The sequence below is a fragment of the Passer montanus genome, unplaced genomic scaffold, assembly GCF_014805655.1.
Source record: "Passer montanus isolate IOZ18808 unplaced genomic scaffold, ASM1480565v1 scaffold38, whole genome shotgun sequence".
In the NCBI taxonomy this organism is placed as follows: domain Eukaryota; kingdom Metazoa; phylum Chordata; class Aves; order Passeriformes; family Passeridae; genus Passer; species Passer montanus.
In genome coordinates, this window is record NW_024368596.1 from 430,820 (window position 1) to 456,374 (window position 25,555).

At 42.4% G+C, this 25,555-nt stretch overlaps 1 protein-coding gene across 6 annotated transcripts in view; it reads right to left on the minus strand.

Moving 5' to 3' along the window:
* Nucleotides 1-160: 160 nt before the first annotated feature.
* The window catches only part of TAF1 (TATA-box binding protein associated factor 1), a 29,029-nt gene continuing 3,634 nt past the window's right edge, over nt 161-25,555 (minus strand). Inside the window, exons 7-41 of one of the 6 annotated variants that reach the window (XM_039717442.1) lie at nt 24,741-24,959; nt 24,084-24,305; nt 23,732-23,933; nt 22,741-22,854; nt 22,271-22,438; nt 21,761-21,888; nt 21,549-21,656; nt 20,560-20,733; nt 20,303-20,476; nt 20,114-20,218; nt 18,875-19,075; nt 17,864-18,005; nt 17,367-17,497; nt 16,762-16,842; nt 16,216-16,365; nt 15,965-16,084; nt 15,627-15,802; nt 14,511-14,746; nt 13,042-13,249; nt 12,625-12,790; nt 12,265-12,476; nt 11,909-12,017; nt 11,616-11,714; nt 10,883-11,060; nt 9,564-9,631; nt 9,052-9,174; nt 8,630-8,722; nt 8,469-8,553; nt 7,918-7,985; nt 7,723-7,839; nt 4,835-4,960; nt 3,096-3,194; nt 2,733-2,880; nt 1,830-2,007; nt 161-827 (exon numbers count right to left, since the gene is read on the minus strand). In XM_039717442.1, the coding sequence (XP_039573376.1) occupies nt 611-827; nt 1,830-2,007; nt 2,733-2,880; nt 3,096-3,194; nt 4,835-4,960; nt 7,723-7,839; nt 7,918-7,985; nt 8,469-8,553; nt 8,630-8,722; nt 9,052-9,174; nt 9,564-9,631; nt 10,883-11,060; nt 11,616-11,714; nt 11,909-12,017; nt 12,265-12,476; nt 12,625-12,790; nt 13,042-13,249; nt 14,511-14,746; nt 15,627-15,802; nt 15,965-16,084; nt 16,216-16,365; nt 16,762-16,842; nt 17,367-17,497; nt 17,864-18,005; nt 18,875-19,075; nt 20,114-20,218; nt 20,303-20,476; nt 20,560-20,733; nt 21,549-21,656; nt 21,761-21,888; nt 22,271-22,438; nt 22,741-22,854; nt 23,732-23,933; nt 24,084-24,305; nt 24,741-24,959 (5,145 nt within the window). In that variant the 3' untranslated portion in view covers nt 161-610. Of the gene's footprint in view, nt 828-1,829; nt 2,008-2,732; nt 2,884-3,095; nt 3,195-4,834; nt 4,961-7,722; nt 7,840-7,917; nt 7,986-8,468; nt 8,554-8,629; nt 8,723-9,051; nt 9,175-9,563; nt 9,632-10,882; nt 11,061-11,615; nt 11,715-11,908; nt 12,018-12,264; nt 12,477-12,624; nt 12,791-13,041; nt 13,250-14,510; nt 14,747-15,626; nt 15,803-15,964; nt 16,085-16,215; nt 16,366-16,761; nt 16,843-17,366; nt 17,498-17,863; nt 18,006-18,874; nt 19,076-20,113; nt 20,219-20,302; nt 20,477-20,559; nt 20,734-21,548; nt 21,657-21,760; nt 21,889-22,270; nt 22,439-22,740; nt 22,855-23,731; nt 23,934-24,083; nt 24,306-24,740; nt 24,960-25,555 lie in introns of all 6 variants that reach the window. The other 5 variants (XM_039717441.1, XM_039717443.1, XM_039717445.1 and 2 more) reach the window with 5 other exon arrangements.

Here is a 25,555-nt window from a genome sequence, read left to right on the forward strand (position 1 = left end):
TTTGCAGTCTCCGGTGAAGCCTGAGCCTTTCCAAAGGCTCAAATTACCCAAGTCTGGAAGTAATTGCAATTTACAGAAAAAGCAGGGCAGCTGTTTCTGAAGCAGTGGTAGTGGTTAGGCAGTTCCATAAGCACTCAGGGGTCAGACATCAGACACTGCATTTGTGGTCCCAGAGAAAAAGCTCCCCTTTATGAAATGAAAATTGCATTACAGTTGTTCATTGACAGAAGTATTTCATTCTGAGCAAGCATTTTTTCCTGACAGACATGCACGTATCCAACAGGCCAGTATTTCTGAGGAATTACTTTACATCTATAAAGACTGAAGAACAAACCATACAAATCTGTATCTGGAATCTTGAACCAGTACAGGCTACAAGAAGCCAAGGCTTCAGCAGGACACGCTTGTCTAAAGCTTATTTTCCACCGTTTGCTCATTCATATAACATGTTTTAGAATCAATTAAAATATTATATCTAAAAAAGAAAAAATCTTTTCAACACAGCTCACACTCTAGGAAGGAACTACACTGTTCCTTACACCAAACTGGGACAAGAGAAATTCAGGAGCCAGGAGTGGCCCAGGGTGACCATCCTCTCAGGGAAGGGAGTTCATTCATCTGAGTCCAGGTCACTGTCTCCTGCGATGGAGTGAAAGTCCTCACTGTCCTCCTCGTCCTCAGACAGATGGACCTGACTTAGCACACTTGGCCCAGAGCGCTGCTGCTCCTCCTCCTCCTCCTCTTCTGAGATCTCATAGCCTCCAATGCTGCTGAAACTCGTGTCTCTTGTGTTGGACTTTGGGTCTGGTTCTTCATAGCTGCCATAACTAGAAGAAAGAAGAAAATAATTTCAAATGAGCTGCTGATGCCAGCAATTCTGTATTTAACTGCTGTAAGAGTTGGCTTGAAGTCCTGTGAACACGAGGGAACCACTGTGCATTTCAATTCTGTCACTGGCCAGCTTTTTAAAACATAAACTAAAGAAAAAACAGTACTCCAATGAAACAATTCCAGTATGTTCACTCCACGCAGGAAAAACTGATTGCCCCAACAGCTTCTGTCACCTTCACTGCAGACAGAAAGTGCAGGAGTGTTTTCAACCCATTCTCATCTTTTCTAGAACTTCCTGCTGACTCTTGTCAAGGTCCTGGGCTGGAATGACCATTGCCTGCCAGCCCAGCTACCTATCAGCTCTGATGCCTGTGATAATGGCATTAAGGAACTGAATTCCACAAGTAGAAGAAGAACAGAGAATCAAATACTTATACTCTACAGAATGCCCAGAGAAGGGAGAGTAGGTTGCTGTTCTCTTGAATGCAAAAAATAAAGCTGATATTGTTGTACTTTTAATTTTCTAATAACTGGACACCTTCCAAAATGCAGAATATGCATATTCCTGTACTTCTGGACTTCAACGAAGCAGTTGAATAGTTGAATTTCAAGTCAGGACATGCTTGTTCTTAGAGGGGGGAAAAAAAAGATGATCTGCTAAATAACTTTTTAATTTCAAAGGCATCTTATAGTTTGAGATAGCTTGTAAAAACCTTTATTTGTCCTGCCATCAGAAACCACTATATATGTGCAAGAAATCATCTAATTTAAAAGAAAAACCTGGGTGGGGTTTTTTTTTTCCAATTTAACTCATATTTTTATTAGTGAAAATCTAACAGCAACCCCAAATTTCTGTCAGTAAGAATAAATGGTAATTATGGTTAACAGTAAGAACAGTCACAAGATAACTTTAAGAAACATATGAGATATTCTTCAGGTTTTTATGATGAACACTTCAAAAATCTTTAAGAGATGGGATTTCAACCAGCTCTAATTACCTGATATTGCTGTCCTCCATAACATGAGATGTCTCCCCACCATCCCCTTCATAGGACATCATGCTTTCTTCATTGTCCATGCCCATCCGTGTGTTCTCCTGGAGAACATGAGGCTGTTTGGGTCTCACTGCATTGGGCTCCACATCTGAGTCACTGCCACTCTCACTCAGCTGGATAGCTGTGTAAGGAACCAAAGTGTGGTCAGGAGCTGCAGGTTTGTTCTGTCACATATGCACTGTCTATGTTTCAAGGCTGCAGTATTGACTGTAAGGAATGTTTACAAATCCTGTCTCCACAAGGCAGAAAAGGTACCTGGGAGGTGACACCACCTGCTGAATGCCCAATTCTGATGTTATTCCAAAGCAATCTCATTGCCACCATTACTCAAAAAGGCCTTATATCTTGCCTACTCTGAAAAATCCCCCCTTCTTCCCCCCTAAAAATTTTCAGAAGTCATTGGTAAATACCACTATATGCTTTTCTGCATAAGTTTGTATTAAAACATAGAAACAGTCTGAATGACCTCTGTACACCTCTTTCTGTTTGTGATAACACTACTTTTCATTATAACATTATTTTAACATTTAACATTGATAACCCTATTTCATATCAAAATAAATGTACTTTTACCAGACTACCCATTCCTGGCTCTGCATACCAAATCATACTTGCAGTGTTTTCAGAACCATTTGCAGTTTCACTTTATGAAATACAATCAACAAGACCTTGTCTTAACTCTGCTTTCCTGTGTCTCTGCACTTACAGCATTCCTATTGCACTTTTGTTTTCAGTCCCATTTGTGTTCACCCAGTTTCCTCATCTTGCCCCTTTAGTCTCTGCATGTTTTTGTGATGGAAGCATGAGATCAGCTGGGTTAATGAACAATCAGAGAAGGACACTTACACGAGAAAGGATTATCTCCCTCTTCATCACTCCCATCATCATCATCCTCTCCATCAGACATGAGCAAGTCTTCATAGAGGACACTGGCCTGGGGCTGCTGGGCCGATCCTTCTTCTTCATCAGCAAGGTCCCCATCTGCATCTTCAACCTCCTGGGTCACACAAAAAGGATGCTGAAGCTCCAGCAGCATGCTGCCTTTCTATCACAGATTTCCCACTCTGCCCACTCTGAAGCACTCCCTCAGTTCACCGTGCTAACTTTTCCCAACTGCATTTCAGAGCCTGCCTCAGGGCAGCAGGCACAACTGACAGCCCTGCGAGTCAGCCCCCACACTGTGGCTGGGATTTCTGTAAAGGTACTCACTGGGGCTGGAGTCTTGGGCTTGCCATCATCATCCTCATCAAATCCTTCAATATCCACATCAGAGTCTTCCTCGCCCAGCCGACCTCGCCCCTGGCGCATCTGGATGGGAACACAAAGAGCAGGGACACTGAGGAGGGCACTGCTGGACACACCCAGAACAGCTGGGACACTGAGGAGGGCACCCAGAGCAGCAGGGACACTGAGGAGGGCACCCAGAGCAGCAGGGACACTGAGGAGGGCACTGCTGGACATCACCCACAACAGCAGGGACACTGAGGAGGGCACTGCTGGACACACCCAGAACAGCAGGGACACTGAGGAGGGCACTGCTGGACATCACCCACAACAGCAGGGACACTAGGAGGGCACCCAGAACAGCTGGGACACTGAGGAGGGCACTGCTGGACACACCCAGAACAGCAGGGACACTGAGGAGAGCACCCAGAACAGCAGGGACACTGAGGAGGGCACCCAGAGCAGCAGGGACAGGAGGGCGCTGCTGGACATCACCCAGGGGGTGTGAGAGACACCTGGGCCACAAAGGTGGGTGTGAGAGTACAGGAAGGAAAAGACAGAAAGGAAAATATATGTGTATCACTCTCAGAGCAAGGATCCTTTTTCTCTTTATTGCAAGATCAGAGAGCACAGTCTCCATACACTTTTACTTGATGTGCTCATCCTTGAATTGGGAATCTCCAGCCTTACAGACCAGAATTCCTTGTTCAACTAGTTATTTCTGGAAAATAGCACTAGGTCGTAAAAAAAGTGCTTATTTTCATAATATATTTTAAAAGCACACAGCATTTCCCCCAAATCTTTTTCTGTCCTTCTCTTCCAATTCTTCCCATAGTCCCCATGAGTACAAGATAAAGAGGACATACAGATTCTGTCCCAAAGACTATAAATTTCTACAGAAAGCTTGAAAACTTCCAAATCTAGAAGACATTCACAAAGCTACAGATGGCTACAATACTACACAGAACTATTCATAACCAATCTCTGTTTGCCTGCATTGTTCAGAATAGCTCTTACCAGTCTTTCTGATACCACCTTCAGTCTTGTGGCTCCTCACCTTCTTCATCCTCCTGGTAATTTATTTTCATGGTCCTATTACTGCATATCCTTCTGCTATTCCTTCTCCTTCAACATCTATTGTTTTGTTTAATACAGAATAAAGACTATGGAAAAATATTCTGTGGTTACAGTAAAAAGTTCGTTTCTAATTATTTAATCCCTTTAACCTGTCTGCTTTTCCTTTTACAACTATAAGGTATCTACAGTAGCAACCATCACTTCCAAGCTCCTAATTGTCACTGGATGCAACCATAATAATCTAATTATGATCTTGTGAATCTGTAGAGAATCCTTCACCATTTCCCCGCTCAGAATTAACAAGGGATTGCATATTAACCCCTCTGTAGCATGAGTCACCAGGTCTCTACTTCCAGAAGCAGTGAAGCAAACAAATACCTGGCCTTAGGCAGATTCTTGTGCAGCTTTTGATTCTCTATTCTTTGTTTTGCAGTGTCTCAATTCCCAGTGCTCTTTAATTTATTTTTTTTAAATTTTTCCCTCAGACCAGTCAAAATGAAGAAAATATAACTTTTGGAATATATTCCCTTCTCTACTAGGAAAACCTGATCTTTGTCACCTGTTTCCTACAAAGTCATTGCCTCCTTTTAGTAATTTGCTCATACAAGACAACTCCCCAACCAGATGAGAAAATGGAGGATTCTGACCTGAGTTCCTCGCTTCCCTGTGGTAGTGATGGGAGTGTCCATAGCAGACAAATTGCTTTCATCTTGATAGAATGAAGCACCATGGGACACACTGAGGGAAGTGCTGGTATCATACAAATCTGGTGGCTGAAGTATAGGTGGAAACAGGAGACAGAACATTCTCAGGCTAAGAATGAGACTGGAGCAGTATCTTGAGAGGCAAGACTGGGATTTCAGGACTAAATGCATCTTTTTGGCATGGTGTTCATATTATTACACACTGTTTAGTCAAAATGAGCTAATTATTCTTAAAGAACAAATGGGGTAAATGCAATGGCTCAAAACCTCAGCTTCGAAGTTTGCCAAATAGCAGATTTTAAAACAGAAGTCAGTACTTCTATACAGTGCTATTCTACAGAGGCCAAAATCACAAATGGGCTCCAAAAGGATTCAATAAATTTATAGAGAACAGAGCTCTCTGCAGCTCATGAATACAATGGTCCAGGTCCAACACAAGTTTAAGGTGCCTGAACAACCAATTCCCAGAAGCAGAGAGGGTTTGCTGTAAAAATGATCACTGCATGTTTGCATCCACCTACTTCTGTTCCCTGCCAGAGACAGGAGAGTTGATTACATCAACCTTTGGTCTGACTCAGCATGGCCCTTTTCATTTACTTCCTCATAATGGGAATGGTGTTGCACCCCAAATGCTCCAGTCAGAACTGGGAAAAGCCTAGCACATATGAAACAGCAAAGCTTCAGCTTCCAATCAGTCCTATGTAAGTCACTGTCTAACCCCTAGAGCTGACACAAGCAAGAAAAAGGGGATTTGGATAAAGTGTTCCAAAAGCCAACCTGCAGTTTGCATGCACACTGACCTCTAAAGAGTTAATGAGGAACTACATATTAGGATTTTAATGAAGTTCCCTTACAATACACACTTCATAGATCATGACAATACTGAAAGTCTTAACACCAACAGCAATAATTCTTAAATTAGGCAAAACAGGCTTCCTAAGAATTTAAACAGACACGTAAAGCACAGACAGCTCTCAACTGTATTTGCTTTTTATATCCTGGAGGCCAACCTCTGAAGACCCATATGGGGAGATAAATGTTGGCTGTCACAACTGCATTTAAAAAAGGGAACTAAATCCAAGCAATCTCCCCCAGACCTGCCATCTGTGGCAAGTTTGGGAGTGTGGGAAGTGGGACTGTAGCTCCAGCCAAGAAGCAGAGGGCAAGGGTGGCCTTTATGTGACAAGTTCAAGACAGAAGCTCAGAGAGCTCTTTCCTCTTAGCAAGGACAGTTCCCTGCCCAGGCCTCCTTTCCTCTCTTCTGATCACCAGCTTGAAATAAAACCAGACCAAATAACATTGCTCTTGGGAAGGAAACCATCAAATAAGAAAATGGCATTTTTGTCCCTCACTCTCTGATGCAGCACTGGGATCACCACTGATGTCACTTAATTCTTGAAATATGTCAACAAATTGTTTCAATATCTCATCTTCAATATCTCATCTCTTTCAACTCATCTCCAAAGACTCTCCTACAGCCCAACACTTCCTATTGGCAGGAAGGTCTTTTTCCATGATACTCAGTTTCAGCATTCCCAGCCTTCTGAATTTGATCAATTCCAACAAACGCTTTCTACCTTCCTAAAATGCTACATTTTGGGTATTTTTGAGGGGAGAGATGGATGGGAGGGTGTTAAATATTGCCCCAAACTCACGTGTGTCCTGCTATCCTGGCTCAGGATACAGTCTTTGTATACTTTTTGCCTAAACAATTTTTAAACTAATTTTTCTCTTAAAAATAATCTTCATAAGATCTTAAATTGTTCCTGAACTTCAAGCCCTTCTTTTCTGCTCTGACTTTGCTAAAACTAAATGCAACTTTCCAGATGTGATTACATCAGACTTGCACAGAATCAAAAAATTATTGGTCTACAACTGGGCTGAACAGCTGCAAAGAAAGCTTTGGTTTGTCTTCCTATACCACAACTTTTGCATTTTATCATTCAATTATCAACACAGAGATCTTTCCCAAGGCCTGTGAACTTTTTCAAATAAACAAAAGGCACATCTCAGACATTAGGATGACATCCCCTGCTTTCCTAGGCAAATTCCAAAGTTAATTATAGTTTTCATGAATTAACTTGTCATTCCTGGTGGAAGTTTTTAACTGATGCTTTTAAAAACATCAAACAACCCAAAATAAGAATTATTTTTAAAAAAGGTCTAAGTAGCTTATAAATCTTTGCCAAACTGTAAACTGAAAAGCAGCCCAGCACGAACTCACTCTGTAACACATAGGAAATACCTGACACACACAATTGTCTTCTATAATACAATGATAAAGGTTAAAAACCATTATTTTCCACTAGAACTGGAACCAAGAGATGTAAAGAATCCCAGCAATGAGGTTACAGTGGGACTCTGCTGACCTTATCAGAGAGTTCCTTACCCACAGCAATGAGCCTTTCCCACAATACCAGTACCAAACAGCTCCCTGGATTCCTCTCAGCACTACATCCATGTTTTGTCCTCATGTTCTCCTTACCTGTCCACTGCTTGACTTCTGAGGGTTTCCAAATGTTACACTTGCACAGTTGACCTTCCAACCAACACTCAGCTGTACCTGACTGTACACAGCTCACCTGCAGGCCAGTTTTACAACTTGCTTGGGAAATGGCTCTCTCTGTCTTAGGTATCTCACTCTCTGAAGCATCAGAACTGCTTCTTACATTTATTCTTAAAAAGCAAGTGTTAGCACATCATCCAACAAGATACTCTACTAAAAGACAAACTGCAGACAGATGGAGAACATGAAACAAAGAGGAAAATTGGGATCAAACACTCAGGAGACTGAAACTAAAAGAAAGTGAAAGCCTTGCTTGGTCACTTGCCTGTGGAGTGTAGGGACCAGGGGTCATAGGATCAAGACTTTCCAGATCTGCCTCCTCCAGTGCTGCTTCCTTAGCAGTAGAGATGTCTCTCTCGAGTTGAGTCAGGTGCTCATCATACTAAGAATAAAAACACTTGCTAAGGTTTCAGAACAGAAGATTCAAACTGTATATATTCCAGTAAAGTTGTCCACATACCTCAGCTAAAGTCTGGTAACAGATGTTTACAATCTCCTGGGCTGTTTTTGTGTACTGGCTGTCTGACCCTGTAGTAAGAAACAAATCTCTTTATACATTCTGATGTTTTTTCAATTCCAGCTGCCGAGACAGCAGGACAGGTTTTGGTTACACAGACCCCTAAATCCCAGCTCCTGATGTAAGGAGAAATACAAAGCAGAGCTAAAATAGCACAACCAGTTTGTTCCAGCATTAAAAGTGTGATTTAGGACACAGAAAGGTTGTACCCTGTCTCAAGGAAATTCCCAGAAACAAATCATTGGATCAGAGACATGTACTGAGCAGCAGAACATCTTCCCCAAATGTAACTGCCCCATCCTGCACCAGATGGTAATAAAGCTCCATGTGACAGTGAAAACAGCACTGTTAAAGCATCCCTTTCCTCAGGAAAGGAAAACAATCATCAAGTTTATGAATCACAGCCTCAGGCTTCAACACACTTTGGCAGTACAGGTGCCCAGATGAATGAATCAAAGTAAAAAGGCAGCTGAAGCCTCATTTCCACCACCTACCATTGTACTTAATGCTGTTGGCAAGGATGAGGTTAACATCATCCAGGAAAGTCTCCCTGTTCTGGTATTTGTGTTTGGAGATATTCTGGAAGAGAATTGTCACCCAGTGAGTGATCAAGCCCCAACAGCTCTCAAGAGAGTGCTCAGTCCAAGCTACACACCTTGCGGATGGTCTCCAGATCCATCGGATTAGCAATCACCTTGTAATAATCAGGAACAAACTTTTTGTTAACTGGATGGTGAAAGGGCCAAGACTGAAAAAAAAAAGAAAACAGACTGGTTTAGAAAGCTTCTGTGTAGAATTTTCTACAAATGTCATGTCTGCAGAACTGATTAACACTCCAAATGTATTTAAGGTATTTATAACAAAACCTCTTGAATCCAATCATTTAGGTTCAGGAGGGACACACAGAAAAGATCTACCAGCTGGATTTTTAACTAGTCCTTTTGATATCTATTTGACAGTAGAAACATATAATACAAATTGATAATTTTACAGAAGATTTCTGTATTTAATAGCACTGGTTTCTCCACAACAAGATCAGTACATTTTTCACATCACACAGTCACTCAAGATACATACATCTGGAACTGCCATCATCTTTTGAGTCACAATGTTATCCAAAATGAAGGAAAAGGCCACTTGATCATCATCATCCAGGAGAGGATTAATTGCTTTTTCTAGTCGAGCCAGTTTATCTTCCTTCTGCAAAAGAAGCAGGGAAAATCAGTGGCTGACCCTAAACTAATAACTGAGCTATCATGATATTCTGTCCCAGAGAGGCTGCCATGCACCTTTTTATGAAAACACTTGTAACTAACAGGGGGTAACAGTCAAGATATAAGCCTACAGATAAGATAAAGTAACTAGAATAAGAAACAAGCATTTTTTCAGAAAGGTTCCCATGGGAACTGTTTAAAATGTTAAAAATTCAAATACCTTCTGGGTAGGAGGAAGAACTCCCTTAATTTCCTACTACCCTCCCAGGCAAAACCCCTGTGTTTTGCCTATGCACATCCCCTATTCTCAGTCTTCAACCACCCTTGATCATCCCTTCCCCTCCATTCTGACCACAACATATTCACAGAACTTGCCTCTTTTAGCTTTTCATCACACAGGTCAAGCATGGACTGGGATATCTGTGTCAGTGAGTGCTTTGGCCCTGCAAACACACACCAGCAACTGCAGCTTGATTAAAAAGGCCCATGTCACACTATGATTTATCTTTACTCCTACAGCATCATTGATAATATTTCTGGCATATTTAGGAGAATATACTCAAGTATATTTTCAATACACACAGTTATTCAAGTTCAGCATGCATTTTATATGAGAAAATGTTATTAGTAGTAAATAACATTTCTGGCATACATTCTAGTAAAGTCTGGAAACCCTTTGGAAAGCAGCTGTGCCTGTGGCAGATTGGCCTCCAAGCCCTCCACCTCTGCCAAATATTCACAGTATAAATCATGACATTTCTGTTTCCTTCACTAAGGAAGGCAAGATGGACATTTAAGGAATATTCAAAAACCCACAGCTTTAAATAATTTCAGGATTCCTCAGACATGGAAACAAGCATTTGCAACAAAACAATGAAAACATGGATCTTACTTATTAGAATAAATCAGAGATTTAACTGTCAAAATAATAAAGGAAGCAGCAAAGACACAAACTGTCAAGTGTCACCCTCAATGCTGCACAGCCTAGATAGACTCAGTGCAGCTGGGAGGTTTTTCTGTCAAATTAATATATTTTGGACAAAGATGTTTCTATCAGCAGTCAGATAAAGCCAATGAATCATCACTTTTCCCCAGCAGATACATGCTCTATCACAGAATCTATACTTTTATTTTAAACTAGCTTTCTTTCCTTTTTTTTTCCAACTAGTTTCCCGACCCTCCCAATGGGGAAAAAGTTTATTATGACTGAGAATCCCAATATGCAAAATCATGACAGCAAACTCCACTCAAAGCTGCATGCTCCAAGGCACTGCCTTCAATGGGTGTGAACTATTCCTATTTGCATTGGAAGATTCATTGAATAAAGCATAATAATGCAATCTACTGAAAACAATATTTTACTTAGCTATGAAGGAGGGAGGCACGACTTGAAACATGCAGAAGTCTTCAGTCACTGAGTCACCCCAGGACACAGACCCATAACTGAATTTCAATTACCACATCACAGTCAACATTTAGTTGTTGGTACATGCTGGAATTCACTTCTTTCTTATTTATTAATTAGTTCATTAACATTAATATAATCTTCCAGATACCTCAGGAAAAATATACGTTCGCTATTGCCATCTGGAAGTGAATTTGCTCTGCTTTTACATTCTTTGTTGACTCTAAAAGTTGCACAACTCATCCCTGCACAGTGTATTAGCAGAAGCAGGATTTCCCTGTGTTGTTACCATTGTAGGTGGCACTGTTCTTCACAATGAGCTCCAGGTGCTCCCTGAACTCCTCCCGGGATGGGTACTGCCTCTTCCGGACGTTTTCACGCAGGGTCTGTAAATCCATGGGCCGTGTAATGATCTTGTAATAATCTTTGACAACTTTTGGATTTACAGGCGTGTGAAAGGGGTATGTCTGAGGAGGAAAAGAAACAAATGGTTATTAGCACAGTAATAGCACAGCTAATCTCAGTTGAACCTCCACTGTTAAACAGGCACTAATGTACAAATCCTTTACACCAGGTCCTTAACTGCACCAGGGAAAACAGAATAAGCTCAACACCACGATGGCAAACACTTTCTTCCACACAATATTTTCTAATACCACTATAAGAGGGAAAATCTCACAGAGAATTTGTGGTATTTTCAATTGCAGCACAAAAGTCGAGAAACTGAACTTTGAAATTCTCATTTAAATTCAAATCTTCCATTTAAACTTTTGATTTTTCAAGTTTCTGGCAAAGTTTGGTCAGAAAAGAGTGAAGGACAGATCTTCTCCAGTGCCACATATATAAAAGCATTACACACTGCTACATTTCATTCATCTTGTGCTGGTTATGTTGAAAAAAAAAATTAAAAAATAAATTGAGCATATATCCATACAAAACTAGCCACATTCTGGTGTCTACATATCCTGCTTCAACCCATATCGCCTCAGATGCAGGATTTGGGTGTCATAGCTCAAACTTACATTGGGAAGATCCCTGATGTCATTGATGATGCCCTCCAAGATGGATGAGAGTGTCACCATGGGATCTGTTCTCCGCCGGTGGATGGATTTATGAGGACGCTGTAAAAACAAGAGGCAGAAAAATGAAGGCAGTTCCAAGATGCAAAACATTTACTCACAGAAATCCTAGACAATTTAGCTTATTAATTTTCTGGGCAGGCACAAGGAGGTTGCACAGGAGCAGTTAAGGGCCTGGCCAGTTGGTGCAAACAGAAATGGAGGTGCTGCACTCAGCTCAGTAACACTTCACTCACGTTGAGATAATCACAGTGCACCGTTGTCCCCACGCGACGCTTCTTCTTTGGAGGAAGCTGCTGCTTAGGAAACTTCAGGACCAGGGATTTCCTGCGAACCTCATCAGCACTAGGCACAAAGAAAAAAGCACAATACTTCCTCCAGCCCTCACGTGAATCAAGACCATTTGTCCCCCAGTACTGGCTTTGGTTCCATCTGCCATAATACCAAATGCTCAATCAAAATACTGTAATGACAGTTTATGTAAAGCTCTGTCACTTTATTCCTGTGACTAATATACATATGAGTATTCTGCATTAAGCTCTATGTTGTTTATTCTTATTATCCCCACCAGTATCTCTGCTTTTTCCCTTACCTCTCAATCAGTTGTTTTCCCAGGACAATTTTCGTTCCTTCAACTTTGATGAGTTCTTCATTGTCATTGTGAATAACTGTTTTTTCCAGCTCTTCCTCCTGCTCCTCTGTCATGGCAACAGGATTAGAAGGTGGGGCATTTGTTTGGTAGTAAAGAGGGCAGAACTTATTAGTCCTCATGTGCCCAATTGCACCACATGCTCCACATTTTAGCTGCAAAAATAGAAAGTGATGGATCAGAATTCACATATGCGCTCCTAGTTTTGAGGTAAAGCATCATTAAAATGCATCTGTGAGATCTGTAGTACATCATTAGAACAGGAAATTTCTTTAGTAGCCAGAACCTATATGGAATGCTTACTTTCAAGTCTGGACGCTCTTTCATTTTCTTGGGCTTCTTTTCTGGAGGCCCCTTGAGTTTCTCTTTCTCTTGGTTCCGCTTTAGCCGCCGTAACTGCTCCTGGATCCTGCGCCGCTCCTTCCGCATCTCCTCACGGTGCTGCTCATCAAACAGAGCAAACTTCCGTCTGGGTGGGGGAAAAAAAACACAGAAATTTTCCAGCCTAGTTCATGATTTACCAGGTACTCTTCTGGCAGCTCAATCACTGCACCAAGTTTGCGACACCCTCCAAAAGGACAGCCATTAAACCTCTTTCTCTCCACCATCACCACACCGGGCTTCTACGCTCAATTCTCCATTTCTTCATGCTGTCAGTGGAATGAGACAAGCCTGTAGGCAAAGCTAAGAGACAGAGGAAGGAGAGCAGGAAGGCCTTACATGAACTCCTCGTCCTTGGTGGTGCGTATGCGGCAGTAGGCGTCGATGACCGCGGGCTTCCGCACCGTCTCACACCTCACGTACTCCTTGCCGTCCTCGTCCCTGAACGTGCGGTAGATCTTCAGGCGCCGGCCGGTGGCAGAGGAATTCAGGCTGGTCACAGAGGCAGTGTCATCATCCTTGTGAGAGGTTGCTGAGGCTGCTGAAGCTGTTGTCACAAGAAAATGCTTTATTTGCTTCTAGTTTTTATCCACACTGTAGAAATACCATAGTTTAAATACAGCAGACAGTTTTGGCTTAAAATCTTCCAAGAGTCACATTCAGGAAAACCTAACAGAAGTCTTTCGCTTGCTTGTTCATGTTCTGTTATCATGACATGAAATCCATCTGAAACAAAGCTACCTAATTATCCACACAGATTATAAAGCCAGAAAGAACAGCTATAGTCAACAAGGAGCCACAGGTGCAACCTGCAATGCAATTGCATCTGGTCCTGCTGATGGATTAGTTACAGTGCTTTTCATCATAGGTATGGTTATCTGGCAGAAACTGAGGGTCAAGAATTATCCAGTTTTCCAAGGAATGTTCCAACCAGTGTGTCAAGTCAGCACAGATTCTTACCAGCACCATTCATAATTCAGGTTGAGAGGTTTTGTACAAAGTAACACTGGATATCTTTTCATGAGGTAATAATCATCAAAAATCTTCCACATTTGCCTTATAAATGATTCCAGTAACTATTTATTACTGATGTGTTCCCAATTTGAGAATAGATGGCAACAATAACATTGACTCAAATGCAGAGCTCAGCTTTGCTCACACACATTCAACAAGTAACAGTGGTCATGGGCACCTTCATGAAGTTCATTCACAGGCCAAATGTTTTACCAGCCAGTCAGGGACAGGTCAAGTTCTCTGCTGGAATGTACTTAAAACAAGCACATCTCCAGGAGATCCAAATCTGGCAGCTGCCCAATTTACCTCTAAACATGCTGCCACAGCACACAGTGTAACAGACACTGCTATCAGCCTGCAGACTGTGCCTGCTTCACACACAGAGCTGTGTGTACACAGAAGATCCAACTACACAACCCTAAGATGGTTGCAGGAACTATGTGTGAAGACATCTAGAGAAAAATACTGAAAAAGCAGCTCCCCACTCAAAATAAAAATTTAAAAAAAAGAAACTTCAGCAGGAAGCAGCAGTGACTATCTAAAGAAACACCAGAGTAAGTTTATAGTTCAAAATAAACAAAAGCTGTGAGGGAAAGAATACACTTCAGAGGCACTTTCAGCTACTAAGTGCTCAAGAGAAGGAAGAACCCCCAGAGAGGGAAAAGCCCCAGATAAGCATGTTTATACATTCTCTCTGCAAGGATTCTTAAGAGGCCAGATCAGCACAATTTGCAGCCTGACGTAAAGTCCTGCATCCCTTCCCAGGCATAATTCTGGTGGTTGCAGTTACTTACACAGCCCCTTTTTGTCTCTCCTGTCCTTTTTGCCCCTGTCTTTGTCATTGTCTTCTCCCAGGAGCATCCTTTGCAATTCCTTCCGTTCCTGCTCTTCTCTTTCCCGAGAGAGCTGAGAACTAGTTTTCTTGTTCTGTAACATATTCTCAATATTCTTTCCCATCTCTTCAAAGTCACTGTCTTCAGCTGAACTGCTATCTGTGTCTGTTGACAGGATCTCAGTGGATTCCAGAACCCTGAAATAGGAGGCATCCTGAAAGTCAGTGAATGTTGCCCTCCCAAATTAAAAAAAAAAAAAATCAGTCTGTTACCTTTCCAGAAATACAAAGGTGAAAATTATGCAAATCACTACTACAACAGGCATAATATATTCCCTTCCCAGCCCTCCTTTTAACCCCTGCTAAAAGATCAACTGTTTTGAGCAAATCTTCTCCAAATAGCTGATCTCTTCTTCATTAACAGTACCTTATTCCTTCACCACTCTCAAGTCTCAGGCCAGAACAAAGAATAAAGTCAGTCTGTTACCTTCCCAGAAATACAAAGGTGAAAATGATGCAAATCACTATTACAACAGGCATAATATATTCCCTTCCCAGCCCTCCTTTTAACCCCTGCTAAAAGATCAACTGTTTTGAGCAAATCTTCTCCAAATAGCTGATCTCTTCTTCATTAACAGTACCTTATTCCCTCACCACTCTCAAGTCTCAGGCCAGAACAAGGAATACGGCATGAATTCTGGCAGTTCTAAGAACAGGACATAGAATTGGTACCTACTACCCAAGAGAGGGATGGCAAATTGTTCATAACAGAACAAAACAGGAAAGGAAAGGAAATAAGGTGTTGAACTACTGATGTGTGGAAGTGCAGAACATCTCATGTTGTGACTCTACAACACATTCTACCCTTCCAAAAGGTCTGTGACAACAACACACTAAACTTGAGGGTTTCTACTAATAGCAAAAGGTCTCTTTCCTAGTGCTGTACTTCACAAGCCCAACAAGATGAGTGAATACCTACACCACCACATATCAGTGAGCCCCAGGCATGTACAGTGCTGGACTTTTGAGGTGGGGACAGGGTGGGGTCCAAGGCTGTGAACATCAGATAAGGACATACTTATTTTGTAAGTCGAAGATGCGCTGACACTCTTCTTTGTATCTCTCCTGATGTTCTGCCACAGAGAACCGAGAGCCACGGGCAAATTTGCTCATAGGCCCTTCCCCTGAGCGTGCCTGCTCTGTGGACATGGTACGGACCACGTCAATCACCTCCCACCGGGACAGCTTCTTGATCTGCAACAGGAAGGAAGGAGTGGCCTAGAGACACAGCTGAGGTACCTGGCTGTGGATCTCAATCCTCTCCACATGAGGTCAAAGCAGAAATTTTAAGTCCCTTCCACCATCAGCTGCTAAAGCCTGAGTGAAGTGTGCAGCCTGCCCTGGGCTCACACTCACCTCCTCCTCAGGCACCCCAAATTTCCGCAGAAGCTGTTTGGCATTTTTGAGGGAAAGCCGGCGCAGATCCGCGTCCGTGCCAGTCACTGTCTTCTTCACTGGCTGAGGCTCTTTATCGTCCTGTTCAGAGGAAGATTCAGCCTATTAATGTCACAGGAGTCTCTCCTAGGCTCATCTGGTATTTTCTCTTCCTTATGTCCCTTATTTAGTCCCACATGACTTCCCAGCTATTGGCTCCTTGGGAACTATACCTTCTGCTGGGTTGGTTTGTTTGGAATCTTGACATAAGAAAATCCTTCCCCACAACCAGTAGGATCTGCAACACCAGTCACTTCCAGGAGGCACTTGCCCTTCATAGCAGCAATGAAGGCTCGTGTGGTGTTCCAGGGAGCCGTGCGCACCTGCCAGTAAGAAAATAAACAATCATAACCCTGTTACAAGCTTTTATTTTGCAATTCTTCCAGTCATACTGAGAACTTTTCAACTGACACAATGAGGGTGAATTCCTCTTCTTGATCCTTCAGCTGCCCTGATAACACTTCAATGAATAACTAAAGTGCTAAGGAACTCACAAAAAGTCATTTGAGGTAAAAAAAGCTTAGCCCTGAAAGGACCTGCAAGAACAATCACCAAAGACAGGTATGAGCTGCCAGCAGAAGCTCCCAGGAAAGCTGTGTGAACATTGGAAACACTGAATTGGACTTTAAATATGTCCTTTAAATATAAGGACCTCATTTTTCTCCCACAATTCAAATCTATATAATGGTGTACACACTCATGTATAACTCTGATGATACCTCATCATCAATCTTCATTTGGAAATCCTCTTCATTCTCCTCTTCTGGAGCAAAGAAGGATTTCTCCCCATAACCTGCATCCTGCAGAGAAATATTAAGGAAAAAATGAGAAGCTGAAGCCTTAAAAAGTTTACTGGAGACAGAACTAGAAGTCATGGAGACTTGTCATGCTGGACAAGCAAACTTCCACAGACAGTTGCCTGCAAGATTCACAGTGACCAACAGTAGCAGAGATGTCAAACTGCCCAGTATTTTGACAAACTCCATTACTAAACAGTGCACTCAACTTCAAAAAGACAATCAGTGTCTCTTACAGCCACCTGCTGGTTACTTTCAGCTATAGAACTCCAGGTATAAACATAAGCCCTTTCTTGTACCTTCCTTTTGGTACTTCTGAGCACAGCTAATTCAATACTCAGATAATACAGTGTTTCTCTCTTTAAAACCTAACTCCCTTTTATGCAGCAGCAAACTTAGCAAGCGACACAACAGTCAGAGACCTAACTTGCCTACTTTATAGCAGAATTAGCTCCAGGGAGAAGGTGTTACCTAGGCCCACCCCTCACAGGGTGTCAGTAATTTGCCTTGGATTTAGCAGGATTTACCTTGAGCCGCTGCTCGGCCGCGATCATGCTGTAATAGGCACAGCACTGCTCTGGGGACACCATGGCTCTGATCTCCTCCTCTGTTGGCAACCTGAAATCCGGCTTTAAAACCCACCAGTTTGAGTCCATCCCTGAAAAATGCACAGGTCAAACACTGAGTGGTTTCCCATGTGTGCTGGATGCTATCATAGTCCCAGCTTTCATGCGCATGCATTTGCTTGCAAACACACAGAGGGAAGGGAATCTATTTGTGCTGTGTCTTTAACGAGTAAATCACTGCCCAAAGGGTTATTAAAAATGTCTAAACTGCAGTCACATCTCACCATCAAGCACACTTGTGCCATAAGAAAGTTTCTTAAAAATTGGAAAAAAACCACCCAGTCAGATTCATTTCAGTTCTACAAGCTTTCAAGAACGTTTTATCAGGAGGTGCTCCCTCCCTCTGCTGTGTTTGGAGCTCCAAGAGCAGCACAGGATGGCTGAAAACCCTTCAGCACCTGTGCGTTTGAAGTCAGCGCAGAGCTTCAGGCGCTTGCGGATGCTGCTCTCGGAGTGGGAGGGAAAGGCCTTCTTGATGTCCTCCATGCGGATCCTGCGCGGGCGGTCCCTGCTCTTCCAGAACAGCCGGTAGATAAAAACCTACAAAACAACACCCATTTGTCCAAAGAAACAATCAACTAGCTTGCACAGACAGTACACACGATGATTCTGGTGACTGCTTCAGACTTGCTACTTAAAAAACATTGTTTCTCATAAATTTACTCAGTGAAGTTTTCCAAGCTGCGTGTCTGCTTCAGGTTCAGCTGTGTCTGAGAAGGAGATGTGGAAAAAATATTTGTCTTGAAAATTTGTTTTATCACATTAGAAACGTTCATGCTTTGTCACAGAAATTCTGTGAACAGTATGGATTTTCCTGCTCTGCAAATACCTCTGGAGTTATAATTCTGAAATAAACTGACAGTAAATTACTAGAAATTTTATCCAAAATATGAACTTGAGGGTAATTACTGAATGCTCATGGACTGTCCCAAAGCTTAAGCACCACAAGATCTAGAAAATTAAGAAAGACCTATGAGGCAACTGTAATTCTGTGCTGTTTGATAGCACAGTGGTAAGTTTCCTTAACTGACTGTTAGTAAAACCCATAGGTGACATTTTACACAGCACAACCACTTCAAAACCCACTCTAACTTCTTCAATTTTGTACATTTGTATATAATCTCCTAACCTTTCATTCTGGTAATAAAAAGCCGTTATAATTTACTTATCAGATAGAATGCCATTAAAACAGAAGAGACACGCTATAAATCTTTGGTTACATGAAAACCAAAATGGCCTGTCTGGTTAACATCCAACTCCTGCAGTGCTCTCACCTCACAAGAAAACAAACAAATTTAAAAAGGGAGTCACAGCAGGACAATGAGATCCTCAAATCAAGACTGTCCCAAGGCCCAAGCCTGTGCCATGGGCTTGCTCCAAAGACCCCCAAATAATCTCTTATCACATACCTGCAGGAAGTCTCTGATATGTGTGTTAGCTCGCTTAGAGTTGGGACCAGGTACTTCATAGAGTGGGCACTCCTGTCCAACTACAAAAATATCCACCAGCTCTCGAATGTAGTAGCCTTGCCGTGTCCGGATGATCAGGAAATCTGTCTCAGGCATCTTATGTAAATAGATGGGGGCCCGGAAAAGATTGTTTTCAAATGCCTGTTAAGAGAAACAAATCAAAGTTCAAAAGTTTTGATCAAATCTTCTGTCATACAATCTACAAAAAGGATCTTAAGACAAAACAACACCTCAAGGTTCATCGCAATGGTGTACCATTATTAAAATCATAGCATATGTAGATGTGCAGGGAATAGTCAAGCATGAAGAACAAAAGCTTAAGAAACACTAGAACAAATGCAGAGGTTGAAGGGCTCTTTGGACATTGAGAGGTACTTCAAGTCCTTTAAGGAGGCACTTTCAAAAAAAAGGCAGAAAGAACACATCTGCAAAAGGGCACAATAACACAGAAACCAACCCAACACACAATTAGCATTGTTAGTTCTGTAATAAATCTCTGATATGAACCTTCACCTTACCTTTTTCCTGTGGTACACAATGGAAAAATGATTGCTGCAGGAAGAGCAGCTAGCATTAACTGAAATCCATTTATATTTACATTAATGGATTATTAGCCAGGTGGTCCTTTTAACATTCTTAATTCCTCTCCCCATCTCAAATGTATATATTTTAACAACAGAGAGAGGCTCATAAAAGCAGAAGCCTGTACACCTGACTAGCAAGTGGCATCCAAAAACTAGAAGTACAGCTCTCAGAAGGTACATATCAAATCCTAGACTGTGAGAAATCCATGTTTTCTATCCCCTCCAACACCTATTTATTGAGCTCCCCAGCATTCAAACAGCGTTGGTTTTCCCATCAGTCCTCTCTAACACTATTTCTAATGCCATTACTAAGAAAAACAGCAAAGATTCACTTCCTGCAATTCTTGTAACTCCTACAACAACTTTAAAAAGCACGTAGCAGGGAAAAAAAAAAAAAAAGCTAGGAACTGAATTAGTAATAGTAATTACTATTACAAGTAAGCAAAGAGACATAAACTGGAACTGAAAAGGAAGCTGGTGGTTTTTTTGGAAGCTGAGCATTGTTTGTGATTGAATAGGGCTTGTAAAAGGTACTCTGCCTATGATGCCACATCCAACTTATCAGTCTTTTAAATGTCAAAACCTCATTTCTCACCTGCAGTAACTGGCCTGGATGCAGAGAACCCAGGAAGGGTGAAGTGTGACAATAAACAGTCTCTCCATATTTACAGTCTGGAGCCCCTGGATCTTTGCCAGGTTTCTGGAAGGTGCAACGGAAGTGCTGTTAGCTCTCAGTGAGAGGCAGAGGGAAATCACTGTCCGACAGCAGAATCTGCATACTCACCCTCTTGTAGTAATTTTTAATCTTTGTTGCCATGCCAACCTGCATCATCAGAGGGGCGTTCTCCTCACTGTACTCAGCCAGGATGAGATCTCCATCCTTGCCAGTGAGGTCCTGTGGTGTGCGCATGAAGAACATCTCCCCCCCGCCCGAGGCCTGCCGCTCCTGCTCCCTCATCTGTGCCGGGACAGGGACAGCGTCAGCACAACAGTTCATCCCCCTGCCACGAGCCACACACAGGCACACTGCAGCAGCTCTACCTTGGCTTTCTTCTTGATGTGCTTCAGCAGAGGCTGCACGGCGTGGGGCCCGGGCTGGGACAAGGCTCCAAAGGAATATTTCTTCAGGGGAGGCCGATGGAATTGGCGGAGCTTCATGGGACCCATGTGGGTGGGAAAGAACGGCTGGCGCAGCTCCACTGCTGGGATGGAGTGCTGGTACAGAACAAAAGCTGTGCTAAGAGGGACATCACCACCTCAAAAGCAAGATCATCGTCCTGTCCTGTTAAACCTTCAATAAGAGAGCCCGTGGATATTTTTAGGTCTCCTAGCAGAAACACAAGGGCACTGAAATTCACTTGTCATCATAAATGTTGCCTTTTGACAGAAAAGTGTTTACTTCCATCGAAAGATCTTTCCTTTGCATACAGAGATGACTTCAATTTTACTATTTCAAATGGTACCCAATGGTGGGATCTTTTTACTAATCAGGAATTACATGTGAAGCCATTATCTCTAGCAGTGGGGGAGAAAGTAATTTGGAATTACACAGTTTTCCCATTACAGAAGATGCTGGAGTCAGATGAGGTTTTAGAAGTCACTGAATTCCACAAAGAAGGAAGAAAAAAACCTTCATCTCCTCACCTAGGGCTGGTGAGCAGTAATTCATGTTCATCAGTAACTAAATCAATTTTATAATATTCAGACTAAGACACACAGTAGCAGCAGAAGTACAAACTGCACCTCCTTCTCCCCTCCCACTATTGGTTTACAAAGAATACTACATAATAAGACACAAAACAAAAGCATGGCGAGTAGGAAACAGGAAAATCAAGCAATTAAAACTCAGTTTGTGGGGCAATCAATAAAAATTTGTTCGAACTCCTCATTTTAATTGAACATTAAAAATATCTCTCATGAAGTCTTAACTAACTTGCTGTAAGCAAAATTCTGTTTTTCTACAAATCTTCAGCTAGAAACCTCCTACCAAGACACTCAAGCTCTCTCCCAGTGAAGACTATTGTGACTACCTGGATGATGTTGCCTCCAAAGGTTCCTCGAAGTCCCTGCTGTTTGGGGTAGTAAAACTCATCATTGGAGAGGTTCCAGGGATCCTTCACCTCTGGCTGAGACATGTTCTAATTCCATTTTTAACAGAGAGAGAAGTGTCAAAAAAATCTCAAAACCTCACTCCCTCCTCATCATTCCAAACCCTGGAGATGATGCTAAAGCTTTTGCTGACCTGCTGTGGCTCTTCCTTGATGACACCTGTTTTTCCCAACAGAATCCGACTCTTCTTTAGAGAAGATTCTTTCTTGTTCTCCTTGGATGGAGAGTTCAAAGTCATCTCTTCCTTTTCATCAGGAATTTCTAAAAGCACAAGTTTACATCCCTACCTTTTCTCTTCAAACCAACATGCGTGCAAGTCAGATTAAGACAGTCACTCCCAAAACACATCAAGAGCCAGATTAATCACATTGGACTTAACTTTCAATGCATTAATTTTTGCTTTCCTCTCAGTGCACTTAACTTAGAAGTTGAATGTGTACACCTCAACAATAAAGGTTATTAGCATTGCCACCTCCTGCTTAGGCCTTTGACTTGCAAATTAACTTCAAAAGCCAGAACAAAGGAAGGCCTTAAGTATTGCCCCAGTCCATTTATTTCCACCACAGTGTGATTACAAACCCTTGCTTTCATTTCCCCTTGTCTTTTCACAGTCAATTCAATTTTCTGGATGCCATAAACATACCTAGAATTATGTTTTCATCATTTGGATCAAGTGTTAAGACAGGGGGATCCAAGTAGGTTTCCATTGCCTGGTCATCCCAGATGATATTGTCTTCCCAACGGCCATACACTAACTCTTCATTATCAATTGGGAAAATGGAGTACCAGGGCTTGTCTTCATCCAGGGAAACTGCAACAATCATAAAGCAGAACCCTTGAGAATTTTATACACAGAAAACTATTTCAGAACTCACTCCCACATCTTACTGCCTCTACCTTCCCCACCTTTCAGGCTGCTTGAGGGAGGACCTCTAAAAAGCAAAAGAAAACTGATCTTGAAAGCAAAGAGGAAGTAGAGCCCCAAGTTTGAGCTTTACCAATGCTCAGAGATTTTGCTCTTTTGAAACACAGCCTCCAGAAAGTTTTAGAGCAAACAAGTAGCCCTTCTACCACAAAAATTAGTGTCACATGCACCTATTCATGAGCCATTACCTTGCTGTTCAGGGGCCTTTTCCTTGCACTTTGCTATGCCCAGGACTCCTGCCACATTGGGTTTCTGTGCTAGAGGAATTGGTGAATTGAGCAAAGAGCCACTGCGGTTCAAGCCTAGAGAAAAGGAAAACAAAAGCAAGGTCAGCTTGAGTGGGAGGGTCAGGGACACTGCAGTGCCTCAAACCAGGACTGGGGGTTGCATGGAGAGTGAATTTCAGCCTGAAAACCTACTGCTCATATCCCAAAGAGTGACATGTGTCATTAGAACTGCGGGAAAGCTTAAAAAAACATTTCACACAGAGCTGACTGCTGGAGTCTGCAGCCTCTTCAAAGAACCTCCAATTCACCCATCCAACACCTCAGTGTCTTGTACTCACAGCTGAACACTAAAGAATTGACACTGGTACCCAATAAAGATCTGGCATCCCCATTAGTCTTTCCTTTCAGAAGCAGGATAAGATATGACAAACAGAAGACAAACATTCATTCCACATGAACAATTTCAATTTAAAATGCATCCATGTCTAAAAGAAGGCTGAGGCTTGTAAGAATTGTTACTTGCTATCTAGAAAAAACAATAGAATTTTTAGCTGAGCGAAACTTCTGAAGACTTCTACATAATTCTTCAAATTAAAAGCAAAAGCAAACAAAATTCCACTAGCTTATAAAAAGAGAAAATCCTAAGGGCAGCTTTCCTTGATATTAATGTAGATGGATCCAGCATCTGGTATTCCACATGGGAAGAAGAAAGACAGAGCTGGGATAGGGGTTTTTTAACAGAAGTGACTTACTCTGGTTTTGGAAAGAAACCAACTCTCAGAATTCTCAGTGGAGCTGTGATTTTGCCAAAAAGCACCCCCTGACAGGGGGAATTATGTTCTACATTTGAGACATGCAACTGTATATGTACAATTTTACTGAGTGCTGCAGTTGAGCACGTAATGAGTCAGCTCACTACAGCAAGTAAAGCTGCTGTCAGAGCCCTGATCACCTTGCTGGGCATTGTAGGCAGTGGCATTTCTGGTCATGCTGGATGGCAGCCAGCCTGCCAAGCTGGCACGCTGCGTCTTAGTCCCTTTGTGCTTGACATCCTCCCCATTCCAGATGACATCATCCTCCCACTGGAGCTGTGTCACCATGAGGAAGTGCTCATCAGCTAGCAGATCATCCTTCTCCTTCGATGATTCTGCATCCTGGAAGGGAGTAATAATTGTTGGCTTGAAAGACATCCTTCCAAACTAAAGGAGGAAAATTCAACATCTCACTTTGCACAGCGCACAGCAATCCACCAGATTCCCACTGTGCAGCAATCCCCACATCCATCCCCACACTTTCCCTCTCACCCCCTCCTCTGTGTGTCCTTTAGCCTCCTCCTCCTCGTTCTTCTCCTTCAGCTTGAAGCCATAATCAAAGCCACTGCCATCTTCGGGGATGCCCAGCATGTCGTACCAGAGCTGGGCGGGGCCGTAGCGCCACTCGGCCACCTTGGGCTTGGTGTCTGTCACCTTGTCTGTGTCACCAGTGGACTGGGAAAATTTCGACTCCACAGGTGCCATCATGGTAATCTGAAGCACAGCAAGGAGGGAATGGTTACACTGGTGGTTTATCTAAGTGCCAGTAAGAGGTCTCTTCCTCCCGAGTTTCCCAGCTTACTCTTATAGAAGAAAAATGTTTCTAAGAAGTTCTTTTCCATACTTACTAGCTGCCTCAAGAATGTTCTGCAATTAGACTTCCAAGAACACAGAGATTCCTTCTTGATACAAAGAGGGTAAGCTCTCCTATTGATCCTGAACCACGGATGCAGCCTTCTCAGTAAAAAGCAATCACCTGAAGTCACTGACTAGTATTTGGAGAAGAGCTGCTGCCCAGCTGGAATACAAGCCAACTCTGTTCTCCACTTTTCTTTTGAGGGAAAAGCTCCTCCCTCTAAAAGTTGCTGTCCAATCCACCACTACCCCCAGCACTAGCTGGTGACCCTCTCTAAGTCTCAGATATCCCACCTCATCATCTGAAAGGCACTGCTCAGGAGGGGGAGGAGCAGCAAACTCATACTCCCAAGGAGATTTTCCTTCCACTCCACTCTCAACCACAACTTCACCCTCCTGTATCTGCACTTCCTGTGCCAGCTCCCGGTGCTTCTTCTTGCGCTTCCTCCGGGCACTTCGCCACACCGACGGAACGTTCTTCCCAGGGCCAAAGAGACGCAGGAAACGCAGCACCTGCAGTGGCAAAACAAGGGCATCAGACTAAAACAGACACTGCGGAATGCTTGCCCTCACCCAAAGAACACTAATGCAAGAGAGTACTCTGAAATTCAGAAGCTTGGCCTGTGGTACCACCCCAGTTCCCAATGCAATTAACAGCTTCCTGTTATAGTTGAAACAAAAGTTTCTGATCCTTCTGTTTGATGGATCACTCCTTTTCAAAAGAATATATTCTTAATTTCAGACACAGAGAAAGACAGAGGGAAGAAAGACTGCCTTTACATATTGGACATGTGGTTAGACACCACCTGGAAGCAACTGATTTTCATTCTGAACAATCCACAATCTTCAGAAAGACAGATGGAGGTTGAAGAAGAGTTGATAAAATTATCAGCAAAAGAGACAAGCTAAAATAGAGCCATATAGAGATTTCTTAAGCAAAAAGGTAGATAATATGGCCGAGAAATAATACACCTATTTTTACTTCCATTATAATGCAGTTCCCCTATACTGCACATCTCCATAACCTGTACACACAGTAATGATAAATTTTCTCTCCTGTTCCTTCTATGGGTATGATTGCTGGATTTTAAACACTTAAATTTATTATT